The 12,035-nt window shown below is 33.3% G+C and overlaps 1 protein-coding gene across 4 annotated transcripts in view; it reads right to left on the minus strand.

The window, feature by feature from the left end:
• The window catches only part of LOC101896953 (hemicentin-1), a 1,222,160-nt gene that overhangs the window by 792,969 nt on the left and 417,156 nt on the right, over positions 1-12,035 (minus strand). For 3 of the 4 annotated variants that reach the window (XM_059126809.1, XM_059126813.1, XM_059126811.1), the window contains exon 7: positions 4,628-4,772. In XM_059126809.1, the coding sequence (XP_058982792.1) occupies positions 4,628-4,772 (145 nt within the window). The remainder of the gene's footprint in view (positions 1-4,627; positions 4,773-12,035) is intronic. The other variant, XM_059126810.1, reaches the window with a different exon arrangement.

Below are 12,035 nucleotides of genomic sequence, written 5' to 3' on the forward strand. Positions count from 1 at the left end.
GGCGAGATACCTAAAAATGGAGATTAGTTCAGGGAAGCATTCTATCGCTTTGAAATTTTTTTCAGACATTTATATTACCCCTAGTATGTTCATCTTTAACCTGACATTTCAAATTCGCAGTAGATATAACCTCTTCTTGCTTGGCATAGGCCCATTCAAAAATTTTGTGAAGATAAATCCACCATTATATATTAACCATATATAACTGCAATTCCAAATTTTATGTATTTTGAGAATCTCGCTATCTGCAAAATGTTGAGGGTTTCAGACAGAGTTTTTTTACAAAATTATTGTTTGGTTTTATATATCTCAATAGATATTAACAATAAAAATTGACAATATAAAGGCACCCATAACGTAGGTCTCTGTATGGCCCAATGGGTTTAGATCAAAGGAAGCATTCATGCTTATTTTCATAATTTTTTTTATCAGCAACAAATAACAAAACCGAGTTAAGCCTGAAAAAATATATCTTCTTTTAAAACCCTTCTTAAGTCTGAAGACAAAAAGACTACATATTTTTATGAGAAAGGAACAATAAAAACAAGTAAAAAAGCTGTAAGTTCGGCCGGGCCGAACTTTTAATACCCTCCACCATTTGGTACAAATTTGGCAATTTCCAAAAAAAAAAATAATAATAATAATAATAAAATCCGTTAAGAATTCTGTTAAAACCTTAAAAATACCGAATGCTTATACGACGACGTGGACCTGCATAGGCAGCTTTTTTCATAAGTTATTACAATATTTACATGCGAAACTTGAAGAAAAATCTGTTTATAATGTAGCTAAAATCATCAAAATTCCGAATATGGGGGGTACCGTTATATGGGGGCTATACGTAGACGTGGACCTGCACAGGCAATTTTCTAGCATGGGCTGAAATATCCATTACGAACTTCACATGCGAAATTTGAAACAATCCCGGTAAATAGTGTCGCTAAAATCATCAAAATGCCGAATATTGGGGGGTACGGTATATGGGGGCTATATGAAGACGTGGACCTACATGGCCCATTTTCTGTTTTATGCTGCAGTATCTATTACGAACTTCAAATACCAAATTTGGAACAATTCCGCTAAATAATGTCGCTAAAATCATCAAAATACCGAATATCGGGGGGTACCGTTATATGGGGGCTACACGAAGACGTAGACCTGCACAGATAATTTTCTGTCTTACGCTGTAGTATCCCTTAAGAATCTCAAATGCCAAATTTGAAACAATTCCGGTGAATAATGTCGCTAAAATCATCAAAATACCGAATATCGGGAGGTACCGTTATATGGGGGCTATATGATAACTTGGACCTACATTGCCCATTTACGAACTTAACCTGCCTACCGGCAAAATATACATGTGTGCAAAATTTTAGCCTTCTATCTCAATTTGTTCGAAAGATAGCGTGATTACAACAGACAGACAGGCAGACGGACAGACAGACGGACAGACAGACGGACGGACATGGCTAAATCGTCTTAGAATTTTACGCTGATCAAGAATATATGTACTTTGTTGGGTCTGACATGAGTATTTCGAGGAGTTACAAACGGAATGACAAAATTAATATACCCTCCATAGTATGGTGGAGGATATAAAAAATATCTATAAACATTGGCTTGCAATTAAGCGTTCCTATCCGAAATAGATCAAAACAGACAAAACAGAAAAAACAAACAAAGCAGAGAACTAGATCAGAGTATATTCACCGCAAAATCAGTTAACTATATACACCATTATTTAAATTAAACAAAAACCGCTCGAGTTTTTTGTTGATTATGAAAGATGACGTTCCATACTAAAATACAGAGTTAAAATTTTAAGACCTTCACGATATTATTTTTTTCTGCCATCTACTTTTCGGATATGGCGAAAGTAAGCTCATATTTTGAATTAATTTTTAAATTATTTTTACATCATTATTTTTAAAACTTTTTGATTCTAAAACACTGATAAATACCTGTATTCGATGGTTCAATTTTTAAATGATCACTTTTAGTGAGAGAAGAACTAAATTAGTGCACTTCAAAAAACGAAAAAGTGAAATATTCCTCAATTTTACCACTATGTAATTAGAAAACTAAACAACGTATGACTTTAATGTTTTCGGTACTAAAGTAAAATTTAGTGTTCTGTAATAGTTTATAAATATTTATTCCAAAAGACGAATTTTATTTTTCAATTAATCTTTGCGTTTCACCCCTTTGTGCGACGTTACGTCAATTTTAAGAATTTTTTTCTTCCGATATTACCAGCAAAAGTGGAAGTAGACTCAATATTACATCCCGATTCACATGACGGAGGGTGGAAAAGTTCGGCTCTGGCGTACATAACGCGTTTTTTTCCTGTTTTGGTATAGATTTTGTACACCTTGATTAGGAAGTGACAATGTTAATACATCGTCCTTTGAAGGTGGAGGTCATATTCTGATGATTTTAGCCATATTTTTCAGCGAAATACTATAAATTTCAGTATGAAGAGGTTGTGATGGGTAATATTTCCAGAAGACTTTTGGAAGAGGTCCATAATTCTTACATCACCATTATAGAGGTACCTACGAACATTTTGTATTTTTAAATTTTAGCCACATTTTAACAGCCATACTTTGAGGACTTTTACCAAGCGATTTCGCTAAAAAAATGGATGAACCTGATACATTTATTCTTTACTTTCTTTACCTATTAAAATTAAACACGCTTATCCATTTTTTGTGGCTTTGACCAGTAGCTTCAGTGCAGCTTAGTTACCTAACCTAAACGTTTTTTAAATGTGCTGTTTCTTGTTGGCGCATTTCTCCAGGTGGAGCTGTAAATCTTCGGTACTATTGCCAAATTAGGATTTTAATTTTATATCCCGGTTTTGTCTGCATATCTTTAAACACGCTGGACTAAATTGTTTTTCAAAGCAGTATTGTTTTCTTGCAGTCACGTCGATTGGCGAAAGCCATACCAAAGTGTCGAAAATTGGGGAAATTATTGACAAGTCTTGTCGTTTTGTGTAAGAATTTGTTTCCTCAATTTTTCCATCACAATAAAGAAAGTGTAAGAGGAAGAGTTCCAACGAATTCCCAACGTCTTCTCTGAACTTTTGTTACCCAATTCGAAAAAGTCTGCATGTAATAAATGCTCGCGAGCTAATCCCTTCAATATTTCTCTTGAGTTAGACGTCCAATTTCGAAGCTCGAACCCTGCAGATTCCAGTATCTTAACAAGTTCTTCCCTTGTTTTAACCCCTCTGAGACAGTGATGTTGAGGGGCTGCTGGAAGATACCCGCTTTCCCGAGCGACACGCAGCATACAAAATAATAAAACACCACACGACCACTGGCCACACCAAGGTTGCTTGCGTTATCGCTCCTTGTCCACTGCAGAGAACACAAATTGCTCCAAAGGCAACGATATTTGATGCAGGATAGTCTACTTTTATCGGCCTTCCTCGAGAAAATTCAACCTCTATTACTTTATTGTTCACTTTCACTTGGCCCCAAGTTTTTATATAAAAAAAAAACTTTCTTGCTCTTTAGGTGTAACGGCAATTCTTTGATTGCTTATGTTCAACAAAAACCTTCCAATAGGTTGACACAAAATTAATAACCAATAATTAGTTCTTCTAACTGAAAAGATCAGCCGTTTTTGCAATCACTGTTTTTCTTCTGTTCCAATATCGGTTTTTCTGGTATTGAGAGCAAAATAGGGAGAGTGATTGCAAAAATAAATCATTACAAAAGAAATGAGATGAATGAAAGAATTCGAGATAAAGGTGGGAATATATTTTTTTGAAGAGAAGGCAGTGATGCCAATTAAGCGTTTTCTTTTCTCTTCTATACAGAGTAAAATTCACTCGAAGTCGAGTGGGAGCACTCTCGATGCTAGAATATGGTCGTTCGAAAACGAGCAGATTCTTCTCTAGAAGAGCGCTCTTTAAGGGTTTGTTATTCCGTTATTGGATTTCTTCGTATGTGTATTTTCTTAAATGAAAACAGCAAACGAAATAAAATCAACCTTGCTTGAAAAAATTGTCGCTAATGTGTACCAACTAAGCATATGATAGTGCTGTGGCTATGTGAGCAAATAATAATAATAATAATAAGACTTTGTCATTCCGTTTGCAACTCCTCGACATAATCACGTTACACCCTACACAGTATATATATAGTTACAAACGGAATGAACAGCGTAAAATTTTAAGTCGATTTATTTTATTTATTATGGTTTCTTTACCTCGTGGTGAAGGTATTAATATTTAACACGTTTTTCCTTGCTTTTTTGTGGCCAAAACCAGTAGCTGCTTAGTTCCCTAACCTAAACGTTTTTTAAAGTGTTGTTTCCTGTTGACGCATTTTCTTTGATGATTTTTTCAAGGTAGAGTTTAAATCTTTGGTACTATTGCTAACTTAGCGCTAGAATTTTAAGCCCCGGTCCTACCTGCATATCTCTTAACACGCTGGACTAAATAGGTTTTTCGAATCAGTATCAGGAATTAATATGCTATAATATTATTAAATCGAAAGAAACATTTAAGTCCATCATAAATATCATAATAAGGACAAATAAAAGGTGAAGTATGTACAGCGTATGGCTCCAATGTTCCGCTTAATTACAAGATCACACATGAATTAATTCTTACAGTGAATTTCCAATTTCCAACCGTCCTCCAAAGGTTCGGAAGAAGTGGCATGGTTATATGCTTTACAAGTGAGCAACTTACCAGCGTCATTTTTATTAAAGGAGATGGACAGGGTGCTTGTGGTTTGGTTTCCGTCACTTGATGTCTGAGAAAAAGAAAATATAATTATTTCAATTAATATTTCCATTGGTTGAGCACATATAATTATGCAGCAAGTGTGGCTAACGCAATCTAGGAAAAAAATTAAATTATAGAAAAATCTAAATATAAAACATAATTCTGTCAAAAGTCGTGTTTCTATAATAAACTTAATGATGCATTGAAAATCTCAGTTTCTGTCCAAATCTTGTGCTATGGGTCCACCTTGGATTACCCCACATCTGATACGATTGCGAAATGTAAAAAGTAAATTTCATAAGAAAATGCAAATCAACAATAAACTTTAGTAATTACACATATATGCAATATTGAAAATTCTAAATATTATTCTAATTATCTAATAAGAATAAGAGTTAACTTAAATCGAAATCAAAAATATTTTAACAATTTCGTGAATTCATAGAGAAAAGTCCGAGAATAACCTATGAGACTCGGGCGTAAAGAACCATGTGATCCTAATGAAATAGCAAATATATTTGCGGTATTTTTTTTTAAGATACCTATTGAAAATTTAGATCAAGTTGTATTACTTACCTTTATACTGTTAATAAGTTAAATCAGTTCCCTCGCATCACACTCACTGAGGCTGACGTATTAAACGGTTTATTATCATTGTACTATTCTAACTCACCAGGTCCTAATGGTGTACCAACTTCTTTTTTTATATCATGTGAGCATGAACTTTATAGATCAATAATGACAATTTTTAATTACTCGTTGGCATTAGGTTACTTTCCTCTATTTTGGCGATCGAAAATTATAGAGGCATAACCAAACTAAGCGCTATCCCCAAACTTTTTGAGCTCTTGGTCACACGTAGAATAATTCATTTTTTTCATCAGTAATATCACCTCACCCACATGGTTATGTTAGAGGTAGGACGAATTTATTACAACTTACTTGTCAAGTGCACAATGGACACTAACAAGTGTCAAACTGATGTTATATATGTTATGAATTCAAAAACTTGGTTCCATGGGGTTTCCTACAATACTTTTATCATGTATATTGGCACATTTACAGAAACGTATCCAAAAAATAATATTTAAAGATATTCTCTCTAAAAATATAAATGTAAACTCAGGAGTTCCTTAAGGTAGTCATTTAGGTCCACTACTTATTGTACTTTACTTAAATTACCTTCCATCTGTTATTCGTCGCTCTAAAATTTTGATGTTTGCTGATGATGTTAAATTTTATTCTAATCTCGAGTTTTATAACCAATCACTCAATCTTCAATGCGTCTTTAATTTTCTTGTGAATTGGAGTAGTGAAAATGGGATGTCCTTAAATTTAAAAGTGTAAGAAGCTATCATTCTTTAGATCCCAGCCTGTTAACAGTGATTATTTTATTGGCTCATATCAATGCATAATATAGAATCCTTTGTAGATGATTTGGAGATGCGTTATGCTGGATAGAAAACTAAGCTTCAATTTACATTTGAATTCTCGTGTTAATAAAGTCAAGTCATTGCTTGGATTTATAAAACGATGGTCCAAAGAATTTGATGATCCTTATTTTACTAAACGTTTATTCATTAGCCTTGTCCGACCAACTTTGGAATATGGTTGCTTACTTTAGAGCTCCTTCTATAAATTATATTCTGACAAGATAGAATCTATACAGGTTCAATGTCTTCTGTTTGCTCTTAGTGGCTTAGGATGGAATTCGAATGAAACTCTTCCACCTTATAAAAATCGCTTAAAACTAAAAAACTTATAGATCTTCCGTCACTGCGCGAAAGGCGTCAAATGCTTAGAGGAATTTTCATAATAAAACTCTTGCGTGGGCAATTTCAATCTGAATTTCTATTAAGCGAAATAAATTTTAAAATCCCTTTGCGTCACACGCAAAATTACATTCCTCTTGAATTAACGACAGCAAAATCTAACTACGAACTATGTAATTCGTTGCGGTCTTTATGTGATGAATATAACAAATTATACAATAAAATGTCTTTATATAAACCCTTGCATGTTATAAAAAAATCTATCTTGACTTCTCAAAATGTAGAAACAGTTGCAAGAAATAATTTATTGAATTTTAGCTTTGTTGTAGTCTGTGTTGTGTATATTAATTTACTTTACTATTTAGCCGGCAGATAATTACTGTAACCAGTTTCCCCTAGGCTACTAAACACCTACATTTCGGACTATACGGTGTACGTGTTTCCTTCGCAACGGGAAGTTGTCGGTCGGCATGGGTGGGAAAGTGTGGCGATGGGAACGATCGAAAAAATAAACAATTTCAATTGGTTATTTGTGGAAATTATTATGATTTTGTATTTAGCGTATTATAATGTTTACCATGGTCCTTTTGTATATTAGGGTGAGACGACGGAGACTGTGTTAGTTCCTCCCACACTTAAGTGAGGTCCGTCCTCTGAACTCTTGTAGCTCTCGATCACAGCTTCTATATCGATGTTCGTTTCTGCTGCAATTTCAGAACCATGAAAAGACAAAAGAATATAATTGAAGTTGCTATCCCCACAATAGCTGGATCTATCAATGTATGAAGATGTTGGGCTTATCTCAGTTCTGATAGTTCTTGACTAAATGTAGATGTAAGAGTAGAGCGAAAATTTCCATTTCTCAGGAAGGTGCAGAGCACGATTATGCGATTTTCTCACTTTCTTATTTGAAAAAAATTGAAATTGATTATTTTTAAAAGGACTTTAACAAGAGATACATCCAATACATCGGTAATGGTTGAGCTCATATTATCTATTTTCATTACGTTTTCAGTTCTTTGGTGTCTACAGGTGTAGGGTTTATTTCTTCCACTTTTGCTAAGGGAACTGGAAACAATAATATCTCCATTTCATTAATTGTTATCATACAAATTATTCGTTTTTTATATGTTTAAGACTTGTGTTTAAAATTATCTGGTAAACCATTTCTGTCAGTTTATTATCTGTCTGTTTAAAGCTTTCCACGTTTCAGCGATAATTTAAAGAGTTGTTCCTTACGAATTATTGATCTTGCATATCTGTAATAAGCTTCAAAAGTTGTTAAAGGGGTATTATTGAAAGTTGTAGATTTTATATTTGATGAAAGTTTAGTGTATGTTAATTTGTTGGTTTTGGGGCGTATTTGAAATACAAAAGGTAATAAAGTTTTCTATCATATTAAAAAAAATCATTAATTTGCACGTTTTCAAAAAGCTCAATGTTCAAGTAGCATAAAGCTCAAAATGCATATATTTTCAAACAGCGATAACCTATAAATGTAATAAACTGGATATTTGCAATATGTGAATTAAGTATTATCGACAAATATTCTATGACCATGAAAAGGTGAATTAATAACACTTATGCGCACACTAACCTAAGAAAGAAAGGATTGAAAATCATTTTTTAAAGATACAAAGGTTGATAGTATGATACCCTAAATCAGTATGTATTATTAGTAGAACTTCTAGTAAGAAATAAAAGTATGTATTTTGATTTTGTTGGAAGAGAATAAGAAAACAATAATTTTTATTAAAAGCGCAATACAAGTGAAAATCGGATAAGACATATAAAAGGAAGATGTTTTTAATCTAAATCAGGTTCCTCTAAAACTAACAGAGTTATTTTTTTGCTGTAGTGACCTCGCAAATATCATTATTTCTAAGCTGTATCTGATACCTCGCACTAAATATCATTGTTCTATATCATCGTTATCCTAAAGTATAGGTCGATTATATATATATGGTTCATTTTCGTTTGAGGTTCAGCCGAGGAATGCAAAGTTTTTGCCTGATCATTAGTTTTTCATTAGTCTTAGTTTCCCTTTATCTTCGCGAGATCTGGGGAAATTATAGGCGAACAAATACCTTTCCTATTAAATTCTACTTATAGGTCTAATGCCTATGAAGAACGCAGAATTCCTGATATTACTCATTTAGCGAAGTGACAACTATTTTGTCCTAAGTCATTCATGTCTTGTCAGTCAATAGGGCTAGTTTCTCCTTCACTTCATCATAATATTCCTCCTTGACAGAGAATTGAGAGCTCTTCTTCTATGATATAAAAATGACTATTATCGGAGTATGTGAAATTTAGACTCGTAATAATAGCCTTGAAGTTAAGAACTGTGTTAAAGGACGATAATATCATATCAGCTGGTCCCTTTATCTTTTTCCTCACGATGACCACAGCTTAATAGTGTAACAATGTTCCTCTATAATTGTGTAAGTCGTGGGGGTGGCCTGACGCAATGAAACGTTTTCGGATGGTTCCCATATAACTGTACCTCTCGTATTTTTACGATTTAGATCACATTTGAATTATTTGAATCGGTACATAGGGTTCATAATGGGTTCTACCTCCTGTGGTAGATTATTGGTTTTATATGCTATAGACCCCAATGTTTCAATACTTCCGATTTTTGGTATGCAGATAACTTAAGCCACATATTTCAGGGGAATTGTCTAAAATTCAGATTGTAGAGTTTGTATGAGTTGCCATTCTGTTGCAGAAGATTCCTTTTGACACTCATTAAGCCGTAACTTTGATTATTTGGTATTTTGAAGATATTTGTTTAAGTTCAATTTAATTTAATTTCTTTAAAATACAACCCATTGCTCTTTTTATTCAATTTGTCAAATACCATTTTATTCAACATTGAACTTTCGTTCAAAGTTAGTGATGACAAATCGTCAAAAATAGCAGCTACCAGGGCCTACAAATATTAACTCGCAGCCTATTCATCCATCATCCATTTATTTTGTTAAGTTATACTCTCATCAATAAAAAACGTACGTACCATCTATTGAGTGAGCATAAGCCGCGAGCGTTTCGTTTTGAAATAAAATTAAAATCAACGATAATTACAAAAACAAAGTGCTTTACTACGGTCGTTTTACAAGTGTCCGTCGGTAAATCGAAAATGTCAAACATATCGAACAGTGCCGGTTTTTTAATTCGTGTAATAATTCTCTTCAAGAATATTACACTCTTAATACCCGCTCTTAGCGAAGAAAATATAAATAGAAAGTGTTTATCTCAATACATAAGCCGTGACCAGTGATTTTATTGTGGTTGTGTTTGTTTATTTTGTGATCTTTGCCATAAAGAAGAACAAAATAAATACTAACAACATTACTGTTGAATAGTACTCTGTGGTTGGTCGATTCGTAATAGGTAATCAGTCTGTTCAGGCAAAAAGTTGAAAATTTGTTTATTAGGTCTGTTCGGACCAAAAATTTTAATAAATTTTTTAGAAACATGCGGTTCTGTTGGAAATTGTTCGGGTCCGTATAGAGTGCACCCTACGTTTGGTCGTTTCCTTATTTAATAATAATTTTCGTTATTATTATATATTATTAATAAATATATTTAATATTTTTGACTTTTTTAATAAATATTTTTTTATTTTATTGTTCGTTTTGGAAAAAATATTTATTATTTTGAACTGTAGCGTTCATCTTACAGTCCGTACACCCTACAGTTTTTTTGGCGATTTGTTTTGGTTTTTTAATTATTTCTTTTCGGAAATAATTTTGTTGTGTACATTTCCCTACACATAATCAAATTCTCGGTATTTTTCGATACACTAAGAGAAAAATCGTGTAGTTTTCTACACCTAACGAAACAAAGTTTGTCAAATTTGCAAATACTTGCTAAAATTTTTAGTATTTTTTAATGCTCATAAAAACCAAGTGTGTATTGCTCGATACACAGTTAAAATCTTTTCGATTTCCATTACAACGAAAAAATTTATTTACATTTTCTCATAACTTTTTTTAAATTTAAAAAAAAGAGAGTCTATTTACTTAGTTTGGTGTTGTATTTGTTAGCATTCACTAACAGATAAAAGCATTTTCGCGCTGTTTCAATATAAATTTCACGAAACAAAGTTTGTCAAATTTGCAAATACTTGCTAAAATTTTTAGTATTTTTTAATGCTCATAAAAACCAAGTGTGTATTGCTCGATACACAGTTAAAATCTTTTCGATTTTCATTACAACGAAAAAATGTATTTACATTTTCTCAAAACTTTTTTTAAATTTTCAAAAAAAGAGAGTCTATTTACTTAGTTTGGTGTTGTATTTGTTAGCATTCACTAACAGATAAAAGCATTTTCGCGCTGTTTCAATATAAATTTCAGCAATTTCACTCAATTTTCGTTAAGTTTCACCAATTTTACGTTGGTTTACGTTGAAACTTTAGATTTTGCGATCTTTTAAATTCATGTTTTCTCTTTGGCTCAATTTCTAAATTTTTCTAATTCACAATGCCACTAACTCCACTTGATCATATCTGCAGAAAGGAAATATGACCAACTGCGTGCCTTACAGAAAAATTCTAATCCTTCGTTGGTTCAAAGTTTGAATAGTACCCAGCAGTCTCAACGTTCGAATTCACATGTTTCACAAATAGATGCTCATGGTGTTAATTTGATTAGCACTCCTCGAGTTGATTCTATCCCTCGTGCAGAACTTTTATCTCTATCTGGCGTTTCGCGCCACACAGGACCGTCAGTTTAAGTTTTCGCTTCAAATGACAATGTGATGCATAGTCTGAATCTACCACCATGTGATATAGATGCTTTCAATGGGGATTTCCTTTCTTGGCCTACCTTTAGAGCATTTTTCTCTGCGGTATATATCAACCACAGTCGACTTAGTAACATTGAAAATAGTGTTAGTTACTTATGAAAACCAGTGGGTAAGCAAACGACATCATATCAAAGGCCTTAAAAGAACAATATGACAATGTCCGAATCTTGGTTAACAACCAACTAAAATTGCTCTTTGATCTTCCAGTTCTCGATAGTGAGTTCAGTGCTGCTTTGAAAAATCTATAAAGAGCAATTAATTGATTTCGGCTATGGCGATCTATGACGTTTCTACGACTGGGATCCCATATTAGTCTTCATATGCATTCAAAGGTTGCCAAGCATACGGTCTCGCTTTGGGAACAGACGGCCAAAGACAAGTCGACTTTTTCTGATTGGAAGGATTTAAATCGTTTTCTTACGGAAAGGATCCAAACCCTTACTTGTCTCCGAGACATTCGTGGTATTGACTCATCAAAAAGGGTTGAGAAAAGAGTGCGGACTCAATTAACAATGTTCGCATCTTTTGTGTCTTCTAGCGCTTCTTCATTTAAATCTTGCGTTCTCTGTCCTAAATTGGTCCACCCATTGCGTTTTTGTTCAGAGTTCAAAATTATCCATAAAAGGTCGTTTTTCAGTGCCCAAATGCTTCAATTGTTGTCTGAACTGTCTGATGGTTGGTCATGAAGTTAACAAAGTGTTAGT

Source organism: Musca domestica, unplaced genomic scaffold, assembly GCF_030504385.1.
Source record: "Musca domestica strain aabys unplaced genomic scaffold, Musca_domestica.polishedcontigs.V.1.1 4, whole genome shotgun sequence".
NCBI lineage: Eukaryota > Metazoa > Arthropoda > Insecta > Diptera > Muscidae > Musca > Musca domestica.